The sequence below is a fragment of the Spinacia oleracea genome, chromosome 4, assembly GCF_020520425.1.
Source record: "Spinacia oleracea cultivar Varoflay chromosome 4, BTI_SOV_V1, whole genome shotgun sequence".
In the NCBI taxonomy this organism is placed as follows: Eukaryota; Viridiplantae; Streptophyta; class Magnoliopsida; order Caryophyllales; family Amaranthaceae; genus Spinacia; species Spinacia oleracea.
In genome coordinates this window covers 187,121,006-187,142,734 of record NC_079490.1, presented here as the reverse complement: position 1 = coordinate 187,142,734, position 21,729 = coordinate 187,121,006, and the positions used below count along the sequence as shown (strand labels likewise).

At 36.7% G+C, this 21,729-nt stretch overlaps 2 protein-coding genes across 2 annotated transcripts; both read left to right on the top strand.

The window, feature by feature from the left end:
- The first annotated feature begins 5,278 nt into the window (after positions 1-5,278).
- LOC110782667 (trihelix transcription factor ENAP1) lies at positions 5,279-9,344 on the top strand. The gene is made up of 2 exons (XM_021986862.2): positions 5,279-6,274; positions 8,942-9,344. The coding sequence occupies exons 1-2, from the start codon at positions 5,389-5,391 to the stop codon at positions 8,953-8,955; spliced, it is 900 nt and encodes a 299-aa protein (XP_021842554.1). The 5' UTR covers positions 5,279-5,388; the 3' UTR covers positions 8,956-9,344.
- Positions 9,345-14,895: 5,551 nt separating this feature from the next.
- Positions 14,896-20,611, top strand: LOC110782666 (uncharacterized). Its single transcript, XM_021986861.2, has 2 exons — positions 14,896-15,404; positions 20,325-20,611. Exon 1 carries the CDS (start codon positions 15,018-15,020, stop codon positions 15,399-15,401), a length of 384 nt encoding a protein of 127 aa, XP_021842553.1. The 5' UTR covers positions 14,896-15,017; the 3' UTR covers positions 15,402-15,404; positions 20,325-20,611.
- Positions 20,612-21,729: the final 1,118 nt, after the last annotated feature.

Sequence of the window (21,729 nt, the reverse complement as noted above, 5' to 3'; positions counted from 1 at the left end):
AAGCCTTTTGCTAATAGTCTAGAAACTATTCTTGGTTGATAGGTACGTCTAAGAACTTATTAGGTAAACCTATCGAATTTGCCACGACATAAAAGGACTCCTTACTTATATCGTTGAGTTTCACCAAAACTAACATGTACTCACAATTATTTGTGTACCTTGCCCCTTTAGGACCAATAAGTAACACCTCGCTGAGCGAAAACTATTACTAGATTGATGTAAAGGATATCCAAGCAAGTGTATATTTTGGCATGGCACCTTTTAACTCAATTTTTAAGTTTGGAACTTAAGGCTCTTACTATGTTGGTTAGATTTTAAGTGAACTAAAATCCTTAATCATGCAACATAATCAAGCTTTTGATCTCATGCATTTTAAGACATATTTAAAGCAATAAATAACTTAAAGCATGCATAAGATATTTGTGATCTAGTATGGCCCGACTTCATCTTGAAGCTTTGACTTCAAAGTCCGTCTTGAAAATCTCCGTGGGAGGCACCATTTTCTTCAAATAGGATAAGCTATAACTAATTACAACTATTTGATGGTACGCAGACCATTTTGAATTGAAAAATAACTTTGGTGCTTTAGACCAATTACATTCAAATTAATGGTACGCAGACCATATTTTCTATCCTATTTGGGCCATACTAGTCACTTCATAACCTGCAAAACAGTACATATACAATATATACCATTCACCCATTCATTATCATGAATGGCCCACTTAGCTGGTTAGTAAAACACATTATGCATCACGTAAACATTTGCAGCAATTAATCAAGGGCACCAATAATCTACCAATTATTCAGTCCTTATTAATTCTAATCGAGTTGTTTTAACCTTAAGGATTTGTAGACCTAATCAAGAGTTTATGACTAAAAAGCGCTCCCACTCAAACCAATAAATTCATATGCTTTACTAATTTTAAACATAAAATTGTATTTCTAGTCTAACCGGAAACATACAAATTTAATTAAAATTTAAAGCTCATATAAATTTATAATTGAATCCAAAAATTTAATTTAATTTCAGTCGCATTTAAATTAATTCATGATTTTAATTTTAGTAAAATAATTAGAATAAATTCCATTTATTATAATTATAATATTCAAAATTAAAATCCAAGAAATTAATTAATTTTAAAATTAATTAAAATTACGTGAACTGAAATTTTCAAATTAAACATTCAAAACGATCTAATCGTAACGCAAACACCCTACGCGTTGCACGCCCATGGGTCGTACGCACACAGCCATTGCTGGCCATGTGCGCGCAGCCCATGCGCTCGTCGCATAGCTGCTGCTGTCCTATCGCAAGCCTCCGCACAGCGCCCCATCGCACGCGAGCTATCGCTCGCAGTGCGCGCGCGAGATCGCTCGCTGGGCGCGCTGGCTCGCTCGCTGTGCGCGCGAGCCATCGCTCGCTGGGGCGCGACATCGCTCGCTGGGCGAGCGACATCGCGCGCTGCGCGCGCGAGGCATCGCTCGCTGGCGCGAGCCATCGCTCGCTGGTGCGCGACATCGCTCGCTGGGCGCGCGACATCGCGCGCTGCGCGCGCGAGCCATCGCTCGCTGGGGCGCGACATCGCTCGCTGGGCGAGCGACATCGCGCGCTGCGCGCGCGAGCAGTGCTGGGCGCAGCGCTCGTGGCACGCGAGCTTGCGCTCGCTGCGCGCGAGGCTGCGCGCACTTGTGCGAGGCAGCGCGCGTTGTGGCGCAGCTCGCTTGCTGCCCACACGCGACTGCCTTGGCTCGCCCTTCGCCCATGCCCATTCGTTCATTGCTCGTGGCACACGACACAAGGCAGGGCTGCTGCCTTGTGCTCGTGCACTACGCCCTTGCTCATTGCATTCGTGCCGCACGGGCGACGAGCTCCCTTGCTCGTCGTCGCATGCCCGCATTATACAACACCCCTTAAGGGTAACACGAAGCGTCCATTGCTTCGTGCGTGCAAGTTATTTGAACGAATCGCATAAAAATTTAAAATTTATATTTAAAATTAATGACAAATTAATAAATATTATTAATTTCATAATTTTAGGGCGAAAAAATCGAAAATTTATTATCCAATTGATTTCCGATTGATATGGATTCAAGTCTAGGTCATAAAAATTTAAAATTTATCGTAAATTTACAATTTTTATGGTGGTTTTTAATCATAGGTTTCTAATTAAATTACAATTAATTATGAAAATCAAATTAATTCTAAATTATTCTAATTTTCAACAAATTAATCATAATTACAAATTAGATTGCATAATTAACAAGACTAGGCATTCAAACTTGTTAAACATATGCAGTAGGTCAATCAAAAATTCAAGATTTATCAACAAGAATCGCAAATATTTAATTTAACATCTTAAATTTACGAAATTTTGCATTCGAAAAACTAAAACCTTCGAAAAGTCATAGTTAGGCTTCGAATTTGAGAATTCTGGGTTCGGCAGAAAAATACTATTTTTGTCAAAATTTTAGAATGCCTTTTACATGCGGAATTGACACAAAAATCACTCAATTCGGATGAGTAATGAAGAAACTGCCGAAAAACTGCGTACATATAATTAAATAAACGCAATTTGCAATTAATTAACAATTACGAAAATTAATCACCCCTTTTAATTCTTGCAAATTTGTAATATTTAACCATGTTCATGCAATTTAGATTATGAAAATAATAAGGGGCTCGTGATACCACTGTTAGGTTATGATACATATGACATTACATAGATCATGCGGAAACAACCATTAACCCAGGACAACATATTATTTACACATAATCATACAGCATAATTTAGATGCATACTCTTTGTTGCGTGCCCTCCCTAGCTGCGCCCGAACCGAACAAGAACAAGTCTTTTAGGACTCCAAGTGTCGTCCCTCCGTAGATAGTCCACAGCACGTCCGGATCCGCCTTAAGATTGACCAACTAGAATCGCCCTTAAGGTACTAGAAAATTTCGGCACTTTTGAGCAAGATGTGTGTTTGATTTTCTCTCAAAAGCTCACTTTTGAATACTTTGAAACTTGTGTATAAATTATGACCCCTAGGCCTTTATTTATAGAGTTATGGAAAAGGAATCGTAATCCTAGTAGGATGCGAATTAATTGGAATTAGAATCCTACATGAATTCTATTTAATTAATTTATCCAATTAGGAATAGACATTTAATCATACACTGACTCTTGCAGATTCAGGAATCACGCATGAGCACAAACTCACACACACACGGCAGCCACAAGGGCTGCCCATGCGCGTGCGAGCAGCAGCCCGCGCATCACGGCCCACGCAGCCGTGGCCCTTGGCGCGCGCTGGGCCTGCCTTGCGGTAGGCCTGGGCGCTGCCTTGGCTGGGCTTGTGGCGCGCATGCTTGCTGGGCGATGGCCCCGGCTTCGTGCTGGGCCTTCGTCCGGCAAGCCTCGTCCGATGCTAATTCGTACGATACGCTTCCGATTAAATTTCCATTTCCGGAATCTATTTCCGATACGAACAATATTTAATATTTCCGATTCCGGAATTAATTTCCGTTTCGAACAAATATTCAATATTTCCGTTTCCGGAATTATTTTCCGATTCCGGCAATATTTCCGATTCTGACAATATTTCCGTTTCCGGTAATATTTCCGATTCTGGTAATATTTCCATTTCCAATAATATTTTCCGATACGTACCATGTTTCCGTTTCCGGCAACATCTACGACTTGGATAATATTCATATTTCCGATACGATCCATATTTCCATTTCTGGCAATATCATCGTTTCCGGAGTATTCATTTCTTGCCTGTGACGATCTTAGCTCCCACTGAAACCAAGATCCGTCGGTTCCGAATATTCATAGATGGAGTATTTAATGCCATTAAATACTTGATCCGTTTACGTACTATTTGTGTGACCCTACGGGTTCAGTCAAGAGTAAGCTGTGGATTAATATCATTAATTCCACTTGAACTGAAGCGGCCTCTAGCTAGGCATTCAGCTCACTTGATCTCACTGAATTATTAACTTGTTAATTAATACTGAACCGCATTTATTAGACTTAACATAGAATGCATACTTGGACCAAGGGCATTATTTCCTTCAATGCGCTACGAAGTTCAAAATAGTAGTATACACCTACCGGCTAAATTAGCCCAAACAACTTCAAAGTGGAAATTCATACATTTTTATCACTCATAGACTATGTATAACGCCAGCAACAAATCCCAAGTACTTACATTGCATCCAAAGTACTAATTCGTAGGTACATTTAGGGCTAATTCGATGAAACCAAAAATCAAATGGAAATTGATATACTTGCGAAAAATGACATGCACAAATACATGTTATAAATATCATATTCAAGAAACTAATTACAAGAAATTGGGCAAAAAAAAAAAAACCCAAAACAATTTGAGCATAAGTTTCATACGACATTTTACTCGAAATTAAGTCAAGAAACTCAAGAAAATTAGTAATCACTTACAAAAATGTTGTCTAGAATTACTTGTTTGGGGAAGAAATCAGCAAGGATCTTAGCAAAAAAAAAAAAGCAATACATATCGAACAAAAGCAGCACCTGGGATGACGAACTATTCCTACAAAATTCAGTATTTAACACAAGAAAATTCTTGCGCCCATACCCATGCGCGAAAGGATTCGTGTGCCACGCAGCAACGCGCGAAAAAAGTCTTGCGCCCAAGAAGTATTCTGAAATTTCTTTTCGGGCCACTTAGACTTCGCCCAGCTGCAAAACCAACCGTTAGCTTTACAATTTCCCTCATGCGGGAAAATTAACGGTTTCCTAAAACTATGACTTATTCAAAAAATAGTAATTAAAATCGTGGGCACACCAAAAGGTAACGGCCTCCCGGGAAATGATCGTGATACACTAACCGGTCATGACTCTGACATTTATCAAAAAATCACCTTAAACTTTCAAAGTTTAAGAAATCACCACCTTCTGTTAACTTCCGTCAAATGTTCCGTCAAATGTTCCGTTAACTTCCGAATGTTTGGCCGTTGGATGTGGGCCCCACTGACGGAACATTTGACGGAAGTTAACAGAAGGTGGTGATTTCTTAAACTTTGGAAGTTTAAGGTGGTTTTTTTTAAAAAAAAATATATAAGGTGGTTATTTCAAAAAGTTGAACTTTTAAAGATGGTTTTATCAAAAAAATCCTTATCAAAACAAAAAATAGTGTATAAGTCAAACAAAAAATAGTGTAAAAGTCAAAATATTGCCAATAATTTGGAACGGGAGTCTTCAACCCGGTCCAATTACCATATCACCCCACCCTTCCTCCCCCGCCGATCACAAACCATAATTCCTTCCGAAAATATTTCTCACAAAGCAAAATTCCCTCATTATTTTCTCTCTCTTCCACCCCCAATCATCTCACCGGTACCTGTTCATGGCCACCAACGTCGACGATAGCTCACCGTTTCCGGCGCTCCGTAAACTACGACATCAACCATTAGCGGCAACCCTGACCCGCGCTTCGCCGGTTCTCCGGGAAGATTGTTGGTCGGAGGATGCCACCCACGCGCTCGTTGAAGCCTGGGGGTCCCACCACCTCGCCCTCAACCGCGGAAACCTCCGCCAGCACCATTGGCTAGAAGTCGCCGCCACTGTTAACACCATCGGTGACCGGCGCCGTCGAACCGACATTCAGTGCAAAAACCGCATCGACACGTTGAAGAAGAAGTACAAGATCGAGAAATCCAGGACCATTGATCCCTCCGGCACTTACGTCAGCCCTTGGCCGTTCTTCTCCCGCCTCGATTACCTTATCTCCGGCGACGGCGAAAAACTTCACTCTTCTCGAAAAATATCACCAGACACTCCGTCTACGGCGACAGCGCTGACGAACTTCCCGGTGGCTCCTAGGTCGGCGTTGATAAGGAAACGGCCGGTTCCCGTTGACGACTCTTTTTTCCGGCGGCAGTTTGCGGCGGTTGTCGCGGCGGCGGCTGAGATGGAGGAGCGGGAAGATGAGGAGGAGGAAAGAGAGTCATCGGAGCGAACTGGGACGTCGAGTGACGGCGGAAGGAGAGATAGAAGGGAGAAGGAGGAGGAAGGAGGGTGCAACAATGGATGTCGGCATTTGGCGGAGGCGATAATGAGGTTTGGAGAGGTGTATGAGAGAGTAGAGACGGTTAAGCAAGAGCAATTGATTGAGCTAGAAAAGCATAGGATGCAGTTTACTAAGGATTTGGAGTATCAAAGGATGAAATTGTTTATGGATACTCAGCTTCAGCTTGCTAGGATTAAACGCTCCAAACATTCTGATGATGCTGGTATATTTAACTTGTGTTTTTTGGGTTTTTAAATTTTGTTTTGTTAAGATTACTTTGCATGTTTTCAGCTTCTAATGATTGGAATTCTGATATGGGATTGTTTGGTTAGTACTTCGTATAATGTTTAGTTTGTTGAGTATGGAGCTGCATTTTGCTTAGATTTTGCGGGGCATTGAATTCAGGATGAATTTAAATGACTACTAATTGCGCACCATATTGTTTAGAACAGAGTGTCTTAGTATAAAATTCATTAACCGCGAACCCAAAACAAAAACGCATCGCTGCTTAGGGCTAGAGCAGCATCTCCTTCTACTCCGCTACTGTGAGTGCTTCTCGGGGTTGGAAGGGGAGGGGTTGTTGATGAGAATCAGATATTCTGATGATTGTGTTTGCATTAGGACTGTGAAAGAGTGATGTATGTTGTTTGAAGTTGCAATAAAAATCTGTTGATAATACTTTCCCTTCTATGGTTATTGAGATGCAGGCGTATTTTACCAGAAAATTGATTTTTCAATGATTTTTCGTGAAATCTATATGACTATTTCAGCTATAATTAGAACTTCAAAGGTCTGCTAACATTCTCTGTTTTTTGTGTACTTGTATTGGTCTCCATTGACCAGAAGGGGGTCCAGGAGACTTTGGGGTAGCAATAGAATCTGGGAAATGATTTTGGCCTAAACATTGATTTTGGCACACCCATTGTAGCAACACAGTTTTATGTGCTCTACTTACATAGAGTTGTGCCAAATCAATTTCCATAAAATCCAGGTTTTCATTGAAACCAGTGTGTAACAGATCTGCAATTTGCCAATTTCCCAAGGCAGAAGCTAAAGAAGTTACTGAACTATGCTATCCTAATTTCTTAAGGTTCTTACATGAAAAGGGGGAAATATTTTGGCTGAAAACTAATTTAACTGCATGTCATGAAGACTAATTATCAGTCCTCTTTTTACTCCTTTTCATTAGTCAAAATCTATCCTCAACCAAAATTTTCTCTACTTTCACAGTTTCACTTTAATTCTTGACAAACTAGCTACAATGCAAACATACCTAACAATGACATACGACCTGTATAACTGTATTCCGTAATTTACATCGATACAAAAGCTTTTCAATCAAACATTGTACAACATACACGTAGAACTGTATAAGAACCTGTATGCCGTAGGCCTGTACCTACTTCACTCCATTGCGCATGATTCGTTTCTCATATAACCTGTAGTCTAGCATCAGCCAAATTTCTCCAAATTTTACATAATTTCTACATAGAAGTTAATTTTGTGTCTATAGACAAATCTTACATATTCATTTACATAATTTCTACAAGAAAGTTAATTTTGTAGTCTATAGACTCTATAATCTTGCATATTCACCTATAAAAAAAAAGTTGTTACTTGCTAGAGGGAGAGATACTGAGAAGAAAGAACCGACATGTGTGGCTGTCAGCCTACCAAGTCCCAACTGATAACCACTGTGTTCGACTACTTGAGGTAAGTCGCGACTTCCTACACTTGGTTTGGCTGCTTTGAATCCGAGAGAGAAAGAAGAGAGAGGTGACTTGGTTAGAGTGAAAGGTAGAAACTGAGGATTCTAGATCTTAGAACTAAAGAAGGGGGAAAACAAAGTTGGATTGGAAGTGAGGAAGATGGAACTCTTCGCTAATTGTGGTTACTTGGTTGTTGAATTTTGCAATTGGCATGAGTGCATGACAGAGGGTGATAGACTGAAAGAGAAGTCCTGAAGAGAGATATCTGATAGGCAGGTTATTCAGAACCAAATTTGAATTTTTTTCCTTTGGGATAGCGTGTCAACCCCTTGCTAATTAATAAATCGGCTTCTGCATGGGAATTTGTTCTGGTTGCATCTAGTTTTGTTACAGGTATAGGGAGAATATCCTTTGTGTTTGCTCCAGTCCTGTTGCTTTAATAGAAAAGTGGTCAACAGATCTATTTTTGTAACCTAAGTCTCAGAAATAACTTTGTTTTGTCTTGTGTGTCTATATTCAAAATATATATATTTATTTGTACTGACTGGTTCGTATGTTTGATTGTTTGGACTGGATGCTTGAAGTAGTACCTTTGGTTTATAGTTTTGATTGATCTGTAGACTTCTTGCTAGAATAGTGAAGTCTTATCTTGTTGAGGTAATAATGCAACACTGATATTGTTGTGTTACCCTGGAATTCTATTGAAATAAGAAATCCACTAGGCAATATGCCTTGTTGTGGTTGCTGGTTCAATTTGTAGTTTGACTACCTGGTTTTCATTATTTGCAATGTTACAATTATAGAACATTGAAGCAGCTGTTTGTATTATAAGGATGAGTTTGCTGCATGGCATGGAGGGAGAAAGAGTGAGCCTTCTCTTTTGCTTTCAGCATTTTAGACAATTAGTCTGAATATATACAGGCAAAACTCTTATTCTCTTTCAGAGTTATTTGTATTTGTTGTCGAGTTGTTGGAACTTGTCATTTTAGTGTTGTTGAGAATAACCATTAGGTTTCGTTTTGAAGTTTGTCCTTAGCCGAGAAACTTTTTGGGATTTTTTAAGAAGTTCTTTATTCTGATTTGGCTCCCGCTTTTGTGTTTGGAAGATGTTTTGCTTCTTTGTATTCTGTGGCAGAGAAAAGTAAAAAAGGTTCTAACGTGGGTGTTTTTCCTTGTAACAGACAGTTACTTGTAGCTCGTGAATGGAGAAGAAAGAGAAAGGACACAGTTGTTTGTTAATAGTTCATGATAGGAATTCTGGGAATCCTGCTCAAAACTGGCAACTCAGTGTATCTGATTGATACCGGTTATGATTCACAACAGAACTCAGATAAGTTTTAGGATATAGATCTAGCTTTCAGAAGGTGTGTAATTACATCAAAAGTCCCTGTTTCATTTTTTTCCGTTTTCTTTTTGCTAATTAGGAACATGAATCTAGGAATACATACAGAGTTACTCCTTAGTTCTTAGCATGTTTAAGGTATGTTTGTTTAGCATCTTATTACTATCTGAAATTCAGTATGAGTAACATTTGTCTTTGTTTCACTTTGGTGATGTCCTTCAAATGGCATGTTAAGATCACAAGATTACAAGTTTGTACAGTTGTTAGTTTTGTTGTCATATATCAGTAGTGTTTTTATCTCCAATCTGTTTCTGATTCAAAAATCAAAATCTATGCAGTGCCAAATATCTACCCCCTTCACTGTGTTCTGCTAATTAGGTGAAAAGTCTGTGTATGTTTTATCTTCTTTTATTTGTATATTGCTTCCTTTCCCTTTTTGTGAGTTGTTTGGTTCTTAGTCTCCTATGTTCAAATGTGGATAGGAAATACTCCCTCCGTCCCAGATTAGTTGTTACACTTTCCTTTTTCGTCCGTCCCAGATTAGTTGTTACACTTCTAAATTAGGAATGACCCCACAATTATTATATTGTCTCTCTCTTCCCACTAAATTTCTTTTTGTCCTCACACCCTCTATCATTCAATTAAAAAAATACCTCACTAACTCCTATCACATCTACTTTTTCAATAAAATAACAATTGATAACCAAACAACCACTTATCACCTACTCCCCCCGTCCCATAATATAGTGCCCGTTTGACCAAAATCACGGTTATTAAGGTAACGGATAACATTGATAATAAAAACAATAATTATTTGTACTTTCAAGATAAAGTACATGTTAGTTGACTTTTATGGGGAGAAAAATTAGAGATTAAATGTGTGTACATAATAAATAGGCCTAAAAAGACAAAAATCAAGCACATGGGTTGAATAAAAGTCAAAAAGTACAATTTTTAAAGTAAAAATTAATAGTTTAAAATAAAAATAGGCACATCATTAGGGACACTATTTTAGGAAAACAGGCACTATATTATAGGACAGAGGGAGTAAAACTTTGTGTAAAGGTAAGTGTAACAACTAATTTGGGACGGAGGGAGTAAAAGGCAGTCTTTATAAATTGAAGGTGACTGTCGTGGTTCCTGGTTTCCTTGTGTTTTAGTAGGTGTGTGCGTTTCCTATCTTTTTCTATTTCCAATTACCAGACACTTTATTTTCTAAATTGCTAACGCAAAGGGAAAAAAGAAGAAAAATCCATAACTCAAATCCTCCCATTTCCCTTCTTCACCTCAGCTTTCCCGTAATCGGTAGCTTTCTCATCTCTAATCGCAGATTCGTGACAATAGATGTTGTTGAAATAAGGGAACTCGACAGCCCTAACCATTCATGTATCTTATCCAGTATTACTTTGTAGGTGTTGCCGTGCTGAAGCTTTCTGTTATCTCCCCAATTACGTTTTTCTGGTTTGTGTCTTGACTGGCCTCTCTATCGAGTTAACCATGTCTCTGTTTTTCCTTAATCCTTAACCCTTAAAAAGTAGGAACTTGATCCCTATGAACAGTAATACCACTCCACTTTATCTTTTATCTTTTATTTTCTATTTTTAATTTTATATGTTGGGTGTTATGGAAGAATTAGCCAAATAGTTAATATCATAATTACTTGCCTCCAAACAATTATCCTCGAGCATAGATACTTCTGCCTTCTTATCTTTTGAGTAATTATAGGGGGTTTGATTACGGAGTTGCTTTAAATCTCTAAAAACATTAACATTTCAATCAAACAAACACGAGCAGACAAAATTTCGAAAACAATAATGTCGAAAAGAGAAAATTAAATCAATCATGTCATCTTACATATCTACAAGAGTACAAGTTCTAAGCATTAAAGGAATTGAGGCTAAGCATTTGAAGCATCATCCTCGCAAAACTAGGTAATTCGAGTCCCTAAATCTCATCATTTCTAATTTATATGCTTTAATCTTCTAGGTTTTTCATAATCCCATGATGTTTTTGTGAGTTCATAACTCACTCAAGCTAGGATTTGTACAAAAGGAGTAATCTTTAAGGGGTTTCATACTTGAATCCCCCTTAAGTGGTATTCCATACTCCGTTTTCAAGTTTCAAGTTTCAATCTTTAAGCTTTATTTTCAAAACAACATGATTAGTAAGTTGAAGCTTTTATTCTTGAATGTGTTCCTTGCAACAATCATCATCCAAATCTTACAAAAATCCAAGCGTTTATGAATGTTCAATGATGTTTGGAAAAGTGCAAACCCTTTCTCAATTTAGAACACATGAACATCAAAGTTTCATGTTCAATATTCAATGTCTATAATCAAGGTTCAATAATATTTAATTGGGAACAATTTCTCTTTAAACTAGAACAATTTCAAGTCATGGAGCATATTAAAGATGATATCTTTTAGCATGAAAGTTGTAATCTTTAAGAATATAACCTTCTAATTTCAATATTTAAGTCCAATATTCAAGTTCTACATTCAATGTTCAAGTTCAATATTCAAGTTATATTTCAATATTCAAGTCCAAAATCGATGGTATGTTTAATGAGCAACCTCATTTTAAAGTTAGATTTTTTCAAAAGTTGAATCCATGGGAAACCAAGTCATACTTGAAGATGTGTTTCTCATTTGTATTTCCAATACTACTCGTACAATTTCTATTATTGTAACTTCAATTATTCATGCTTACATTGCACATTTAATTGCTTTCTTTAATATTGCACCCTTCAATTTTGCACCTTTATCATTCATTCAATTTGGGTTACACCTAGTCCATTCTAAATGGTGATGTATAATTTTACTTATTGCACCCTTTATTTTCTATTGTGATGCTTTGCTTTATTTTTTACCCAACATGTTAACTCAACAAAATACAAGTTCTAATCATGCTTAACAAAGGTAATTTTTAGAAAACCGGACTAGGTTCCCTTTAATTTGACTAAAAGCAAAGTGATCACATACAAAATTAGCAAACTTGATGTTTTAAAATGAATGCCAAAATAAACCTAAACATAGTGTCATGATTAGGATTTTCTTGCATGAAAACGATCATTGTCTTGATTAAACCGAACTTCATAATCTTTCTAAATAAGTGTCTCATTCTCTTACCCATATCTCTAAGAGGTTTCAAGTCCTATGCCTTATCCCGAGTCATGGTCTTTCCAAATCGTACCCTTAAAAGTGTTTGGTGGTGTGAGGGTGTCGATTTTCCCTTCTTCTGGATGTGGCAAGCATATTAAGTAAACAGAGACTAGCTGTGGGCGTTAGCCTCTTTTTACTAGTCTTTAGGAGTCGCCATTCAGTTTTCTTAAAAACCCGGTTATCGTGACATGCCTGGAGTGCAAACATGTGTGATTCACGACGGCCATATATTCCCTTGTAATCCCTGGTGTGGAGATCCCTCAACGTAACATCCAGCGGAGCAGAGATTGAGAGTTCGGGGAACGTTTACTAATACGGGGAGTGCTCAGCATTAGCCCACGCGGCGCGGTCCTTACTAGTTCAATTATGACGATGATGGGACATGTGTTATGCTACATTACTACTCTTGATTGATTTTAATGCACAGATATTTACTAAACAAACGTCAAAAGCTGATTTAGATTGATTAAAGGGACTTAACAATAAACCGGCTTGTCCGAGTATTATCTGATTTAGGCGTGAATAATATAACAAATTAAAGTTAGCAGATTTATATGGCGGGGAAAGCAATAAAAGGATAATGCACGTTACAGCAAAGCGTAGGCTTTACTGCGGTTCTCAGGAACACCTACCACTTGACTTTGCTTGCTTTCCGTTTGGCTTTCGAACTTTCCGACTGACTAACTACGGGACATGAATCTTCCAGAGTTTTGAGTATTTTGGGGTTTAGGATTGTGTTTAGGTTTCTACAACACTTCGACAGGATTCAGAGATCAGGCAGTCGTGTGGGCAGGGTCTGCTTAACAATGTGTTAAATACGGCAGAAACACGAATCAGGACTTAGAAAGCTTCGGTCAATACTCAAGCTTAAAGGTTTAGGGTTGGAATTGTTGTGTATTTTTTTCCAGTTTCAGAGGCGCTATTTATAGCAAAATAGGCCAGAATAAGATAAATTTCGGAAAGAGAATTTTCTGACTCAGATCTGCTGAGCGCTAGAAATTCCTTGTGTATATTAATTTTGAATAAGTATTATGTTCATTTATAAAATGATTTATTATGTTAATAGTACTTGATTTATATGATAACCATTTAAAGCATGTTAAAAAATCATTTTGAGCATGTACATTTATAAAAGGTTGCATGTTCAAGTATAAGCACATTTATTATTCTTTTTTTTTTAATTCCCATTTATTATTCTTGTATAATCATTTAAACATTTTGAATGCTTACCATTTTCAAATCATTAAATGTTCACTTTTAAATTAGTTGTGATCATCATATTAAATTAGTTACTATTTTCATTTCCAGCCTACAACAATGAGGAAATTGAAACCGTGAATGTCAAATATTATGTTTAAATCACACTTCATGCGCACATTCAAAAGTATCAGAACTCGAGATTACATCAAAAGTAAGATTCGAGATTGAAGATATAGGAAAATAAGAGGATGATTTGTACCAATGTCTTGTAATTCAAGTACAATTTTGCATAGGCAATGCCTAAAATGTTCAATTTTTCGGTAATATATGTTTTCTGACATGTTTTAATTGCACAATATATGTAAATATATGTTTAATGTAATAACATAGTAATACAATAATTATGTTCATTTTAAAATTAGTAAATACTCATTTGCCGCTTCTCCCTCTCCCCCTCTTTTCTCTCTCTTTTTAGGGTTTACAAAATTAGGGTTTTTTAGGGCGGAAATAGCCAAAAAAAATTCGGAAATTTGGTTATTTCCACCCCCTCTCTTTCAATTCTGTTGTGTTTTTGCGTTAGATTTCAATAAAACTACATAATTTCAGTGTAGTAAGTACCCCTACGGTGGGTTTGATTGTTTCAGTGTAGTAAGTACCCCTATGGTGGGTTTGTTTTTAGTTAAGTTTTGTGTGTTTAGTTTAGTTCATGTTGTTTCTTTGGTAAAGATTTATGCGGGATTGAAGAGGATGTCAATCTTTCGACTACAATCAGACGAATCAGACGGAAATCATATTTGTCACGTCTACAACAGATGTATAGACCCTCTCGTCAATGAAGGCTGTAAATCACAGCGATATCAAAGAGGGTATACAGAATGTTTGATATACTACGATCGTTGCTATGGTGAAAGAAAGTTTTTATTTGATTCGATTGTTATGTATTTGTTAGATTTAAATCTTTATGTAGATGTCGTATGACTTTTTATCAATGAATTAATTTGTTTATCAAAAAACAAAAAAAAACAAAAATGTTCATTTCTAAATTGGTTGAATAAATGAGAATTCCCAAACAATTAGATAAAAGTTCATTCTCGAATGATTATATATATGTTCATTTCTAAATTGGTTGAATAAATGACGATTCCCAAATAATTAGATAAACGTTCATTTTTCGAATGAGTAGATAAATGTTCATTTTCAAATAAATAAATAAATGTTCATTTCTAAAATAGTAGATTTTCATTTGCAAATAAATAAATGATTTATTTTGAAATAGTAAATATTCATTGCCAGATAAGTAGATAAATGTTCATTTTCATACCAGTATATTAATATTAATATTAAACAATACAAAACAACGTCATTTTAGATGGTCGCACAGCCAAAAAATTTGGGGTAGACATAAAAGTCGTTGTTAACAAACCAAGGAATTGCAAAAGGCCTCTGAATTTCGATCTTAAGTCATAAAGCACAAGTCCACACCTTAGCTCCGTGATTGCAACGTCAAAAACTCTAGGCGGACCTTTCAAATCCACCATAACTACCACCGCCAGAATGTCATCAACAAACGCCGCAAAATCATGGTTGCAATCCCTAAGACGCTACATAAAAGCGCCATGGCAGATCACAGGTCCGTGTGCATCGCCTGAGTACAAGTCGGCGGTGCCAAGGGCGACGGAGTACCGTCTCTTCTGCCCCGCCACCATCCCCCAGGAAGCGATTGTCCCATCTTCCAACCCCGATACGGTGTTCGACATCAAGTACTTTCCTCGAGACCAGCGTCGCAACCGCCCCGCCATCCGCCGTACCGTCCTGAAGAAGGCCGATGTTGAGAAGATGATGGCAGAGAAAACCTTTCAGCCTTCTGATTACCCTATCCCTTATTTGACGGCTACTATTGAGGAGGATATGAATACTCACGGTGGTGGCTACCAGTAATAGGTTACCTCTTTCTCTTTTCTGTAATATGACTTTGATTTTTAGGGATTGGAATTGATTTAGGGATGTTATGGCTAATTGCTTTCTTTATAGTTGTAATGCTTGTTTGGATTGCGCGATTTGAGGTATACTACTTGATAGTGACAATATTTCTTTCAGTTTTGCCCTATAAGATAGCGCAATTTGAGGTTCATTACTTGTTTTGACAATAGGGTTTTGCCTATACTTCTCCGGTGGCACAATTTGAGGCTCAATACTTATGATAATAGGATTTATCCTATAGAATAAACACAATTTGAGGTTTAGTACTCGTGTTTACAATACGATTATGCATATGCCTCTTCTGGCAACGCGATTTGAGGTTCAACACTTGTTTTTTACCCTAGAATTCTTCCGATACTGGTTCCAGTAGCGTGATTGAGGTTCAGAACTTGTGCTTTTACTATAGTATTATGTCTTTACTTGTTTGGGTAGCGCGATTTGAAGTTCATTTGAGTAGCGCGATTTGAAGTTCATTTGGGTAGCGCGATTTGAAGTTCATTGGGTAGCGCGATTTGAAGTTCAATACGGAGTACTTGTTTTTATAGTAAAATTGACCATTTATTTACACAGTTGGAAGCTTCTCTTTGAGCAGTGCCTATGTGATCTCTTTGACCAATGATGAGCTGTGATTACCTTAAATCTTAGTAGTAAAAAATAATAATCTGTATAATTCAATTTTTTTACATTTCCTTTTGATTCAAAATTTTGAACATTTTCTTACCCTTTGTTAACATGAAATCCCAGAAAATAGCTTATAATAGAACTACAGAATCGTAGTGGTTGCAATTGTTTGACAAGAGAACAAAATCTTGAGTATTTGCATTCTTCTATACCTTTCTCTTATAAGGTGCACCCTACTGAAATTGCAACCATGAGTCTCTAAGCATGTTACATGAACCAGTAAAGAATATGAGGGTAATTATCTTAAGAAATGGTGCCAACAATCATTCAGTGTCCTTTGCGCGGTAGGTTTTATTAAGAGAACAAAAGAACTCTCCATGATAAGAAAACCTCCCAATAATAATGCCCACTGATATGGACTATGAGCTGGTCGGTTAACAAATACCGTGTATTTTCGTTAAGCCGTGCAAGGAACAAACAAACAAAAAGCATGATAAGCTAAAGCAAACAATTTATTTCTAGAAAATTATAACAATAATCTAAGATTAAAATTATTGTCCGTGTAGGCAGTTTTTCAATACTTCCTAATAAAATCCTTTATATATGGATAAGATGATAAACTTACCAGTCAATTTGGTTGATGGTCCATTTTGCAAACAAAGAGGGTAAGCCCTGATTCAATCAACTTCCATATGCTTGTAGATCCTTACATGATTGTCCTTATGAGGAGCGGGGCGAATTTCTGCAGCATAGAAACAAGAAAACTCGTTTATAAGTAAGTCACTACACAGACATTAGCAGTCTAATGATCTAACCTTCCTGATGTACTTTTTCTTAAAACGTCAGTTTGTTTGGATAGTAGGAATGGAGAGTAAGGGAGGGAAGGGAAAGAGAGGGATATAAGCGCAATTTGAGGTTCAGTACTAGTTTTTACTTTAGGATTCTTCCTATAATTGTTCCAGTGGCGCGATTGAGGTTCAAAACTTGTGCTTTTATTATAGTATTATGCCTAAACGTGTTTGGGTAGCGCCATTTGGAATTTAATACTTGTTTGGGCAGCGCGATTTGAAGTTCAATACTTGTTTTTACAGTAGAATTGACCATTTAATTTACGTTGGCATTCTGTATTTTGTATTTGGATGATACCGTAGAGTGATTGAGGTTCAAAACTTGTGCTTTTATTATAGTATTATGCCTAAACTTGTTTGGGTAGCGCCATTTGAAATTTAATACTTGTTTGGGCAGCGTGATTTGAAGTTCAATACTTGTTTTTACAGTAGAATTGACCATTTGTTTTACGTTGGCACTCTGTATTTGGATGATACCGTAGAGTGATTGTTAGGTAGTTCTGCTTTTAAGTTGCCTAAATTCATTTTGTTGTGTATTCTATATGAGAGATATTCCTTTAGTAGGTGATTTAAGAACATAGATCGCAGATTCATGGCTCTATTAGAAGCTCCCTTGAGCAGTGCCTATGTGATCACTTATTTAGTGTAAGCTAGAGGACTTTAAAACATTTTAGTGTTGGGAATTCTTTACCACGATTGTTACCTTGGTCGTTCCTTAATGGACATCTCTTGAATCTTATCCGGACAATCTTCTTGTGGGATGCTTTCCTAAGCAGGATTTTTGTAATATTGTGTGGAATAGGCTGTAAACTTGTGTGATCTACCTCGAATTAAGATATTTATAATATCTCTTATAATGATCCTGATCTTTATAGCTATAAGGTGAATGACTTAAGTTCAACATTGGAGAGTTAGGCTTCTAATCCTTTAAAACTTGTCGACCTCCGTTTGATACTTTTCAACTCTTGCGCTTACCATTCCTTTCATGTTCCCGACTTCCCTTAAGTTTCTGACATCTACTCCTCCATCTCGAAATAATGGTTACGCTTTATCTTTTCACGTTTGTCAATCAAAAACTTTGAGAATTAATATCTCTAATTATGTATTTGCCAAATTTTAAAAGTTGATATTCCAAAAAGTACACAATGAGATGAATCCAAGAAGATCCCACATGACCATATTTCCATATTTTTTCTTATGTCAAAATCATAAGCGATAGTCAAATGAAGTTTGTGAATAAGTGGTAGTATCTTTTATAGAACACTTTTGCTACTTCTCTTAATCCTCTCCTAAAAGAAAAAGGTGCTTTGGTGCTAAATCCTTGAATTTCTTACCATACATTTTGGCTGCGCTGCATGACAAGGTGCTTTGTTGACAAGGCTGCTGTAAAGTATAGTGTATTTGTGGTTATGTACTTATGTGTGATGTGCTATGATTAATTCTACCATCCATGCATTGATTAAATGCTTATGAAATTGACCTTTCTTCTTGATGTGCTAGTTCATATCGTTGTTTGGTGTTAGATAACATTTACAATTTGGTGGTATGTATATACCTTCTAGGGCGACTCGTTGGTTTAAGGATCAATTGCGTTAACAACTGAATGGAAATGTTGGGTTTGTACTTCTTAGATAGGAAAAATATATTCAGTCCCTTGTTCTGTAGTTTTGTTGTTTTTGAAAATTTCAAACACAGAAGTGACTATTACTTTATCCCCACTTCTATTTCATTTGGGTTGGTATCTTGAAAAGTCTTAGTGCATTTGCAACCCACTGTTTTTTCAGAGAAACCTATGAATTTTTTTATAAAAGTACGCATGACTATGCCTCCAGATGGAGGATGTATGTCTATGTTACGATATTAGGAATAGTTATTCATTGATCCTTTAGGGAAAAACAACAACTGCACAACCATGTATATCGCATGAGTCGGGTTTAGGAGGTCTAATTCATACAAACTTACCCTCAAAAGTTCAATCCTTTTTTAATGTATTGTATTGTCAAGGAAAAATTGCTTTAAATAATCCAACATTCGACGATTTTCAGTTAATAATGCAACCTTTGAAATAATCAATTAATAATGGAATTAGAGAAAACGGTAACATTAGATTGGGGAAACATCTACCATGATTTTTCGACTTTTGGGCCTCATTTCCAAACAATGATTTCTTCATTAAAACTGTCCACTGATAAAACAGAGTGAAACAATTTTTTTTGGGTAGATAAGTGGGTATGAGAAAGAGGTGATGAGTTTAACTGTTTAAGAGCGGTGGAGGCTCAGAATTGAAAATAGGGATTTTGATTTTACGAATGGAGGAGAAGGTGGTAGCTGACCTAAATGAAGTTAGTATAACAACATAAAAGGGTCTCAGATTTTGGGCTTCAGGACTCAGTTTTTGGGCTTGGTCTCAAAACTCGATCTTTGGTTATCTTTTGGTCTTAGATTTTGATCTTATATCTAAGATGAAATGTTTAACATCTGAAAATAATGTCCATAATCTGAGATGTTTTGTCCAACACCTGAAATGTTATGTCCCAAATCTTATGTCCATACTCTTGTTACATTACACCTATCATAACCCAACTAATTAGCTATAATGGGACATTATAATGTCTACTAATATTATGCCTATTATAACCTTTGAAGAAGAATAAGATGTAGGAATATTTCTCCAGCCCTATGATCTCGTACCAAAGTATCTCACTTCGGAACTTCTGCCGTTGGTAGCACATATGCTTCTAATGTGCATGCATCGTGTTTTCTTACTGCGTTACACTTGGTGTATTTGCTTACTTTTTGATGTCTCTTTCAGTGAGCAGCACACTACACGCCCTATTTAACCCTAGCCTAGGCCAAGTACAATTATCAAATAGTCACACCAGTAGGGTATATGAACATGAGTTCAACGACTTCAACCAGCTGCATGGAGTTGTCTTCTGCGGCAACTCTTGTTGTGCATCCATACTTGTTTAAGGTGAAGATAATAAGAGTGAATATTATTTGATGTCCATTAGTCTCCTGGTAATATATAGGAAGCTTGGTTGTTTCATTTTTTCGTCTTTTCTTCTCTACTAGTCAATGGGTTGTTTCTTCCGAAATTTGCTAGTCATCTCATTGTTCTAGCGATATTTTGTGCCGGGGGAAAGACACTGATAGAAAGACAGGGTGCCAATATGAGATTTCATAGTCTGCATAATTCAGAGGACGTGAACCGAGCCTTGTGCCTCATTTATATATCTGGTCTAGTTTCTGCCACTTTGTTTTTTCTCTTTTTGGGTCTTTTTCAGCTTTCAGATGCAATATGTTGGGTGTAGGGAACAAACAGGAAAGTTCTAGTGTTACATAAGCATAAGCTGTATTCGCTGCTTGTTTTCTTGTGTAATCTTACATACTTTGTGTTCCTTTTTGTCAGGGATCTCAGTAAATTGGGGGAGCAGCTTGATCGTTCTGTTGACGGCAAATTTGAGCTTGGGAGGAAGAAGCTGAACTTCTTTTGAAAATTTTCCTGTAGTAGAACTGATGATGATTATCATTGAACCGAATTTTTTCCTGAAACTATTGTACCCACTTCAGTGTGCGGAGAATTTGTAAATCCGCTATTATTAGTGGTTATTTTATGCATGAATAATCGTGATGTATGGCTTTTCTGATAAACCAACCCTCCCCCCCTTTAAGAAGTAGGGATCTTCCCTTTTTCAATCTTAAAATTTCATTACGGAGTAATTTAAATTTAAATTTAAATTTGAATACTGTTTGGGAAGTAAAAAGGGCTCAGGTAGGTGTGCAAGTGTGGAGCAGGGAAATGTACAAGATCCAATTTGGTTATGGAAATTTTCAAACAAAAGGTCTTGCGCGCACAAGGTGTACAATAAATTTATTGTACACCAAGATAACTTTTATGAAGTTTTTTTTGTAACTTTAACCTATTTTTCTGTAACTTTAATATTATAAAATTAAAAAGTTGATAGATAAACATTTTAAAGGGTTAAATGATTAATTTATACATTATTAGTGATTTTGAAGAAATAAATTTTATTCAAATGAAAAAATTTATCATTAAAAAATAGATAACTTTTACATATATAAATATAACTTTTAAGCATTTTGAGTCAACTTCTACTCCGGTGTACAATATTTATTGTACACCCATTATAAATAAGAATTTGTGATTTTCAAACTCCCAATTGAATACTATTTATACTTAATGGATTTTTAAATGGTTTAATACTTTGGTTTTGGGCCTCAGTGGTTCCAACTTGTTTTAATAACCATTAACTATTTATTTAATATGTTTTGAAAGTTAGTTAATTCCGCTGCGTAATTCTGGTAAATAGTAATAGCCGTTATCACGGTGGTGGTAATATCTTGGTAATTCATTTGTTTTAAAGTTGGAAAATGTTTTATAAAAAGCAAGGAATTATTAGGGTGTTACAATTGTCATAGCCTATTGAATTTTGTGGGAATTGATTGCCATAGGTCCTAGGCCCATTGAATCCGGGAGAAGGAAATTGGGAATGCTCGATAAAAGTTCTCTCTCTTACCAACCTTAGTTCCGACTAACAAAAGTTCTAATTTGCCCTCCGCTTCCGAGCTTTCAATCTCACCAAAGTCCACAATATATTGCACCATCGTGATCGTCTAAAGAAAGATTAGAGCATATATTCGTGATTTCATCGGCCATTGCTGGAGACCAACACTTTGCAGAATGGAGAAGACGTCTCTATCGAGAGACGAGTAAACCCTATCTTTCGAGGGAGATTTTTTCTTTGAGTACGTTTAGCTTGTAATTATGTGTTACATGCATTTCAATACCTAAA

What these genes read in the sequence shown, in the direction of transcription:
- LOC110782667 (XM_021986862.2), top strand. Translation starts at nt 5,389, where the DNA reads ATGGCCACCAACGTCGACGATAGCTCACCGTTTCCGGCGCTCCGTAAA.
- LOC110782666 (XM_021986861.2), top strand. Translation starts at nt 15,018, where the DNA reads ATGTCATCAACAAACGCCGCAAAATCATGGTTGCAATCCCTAAGACGC.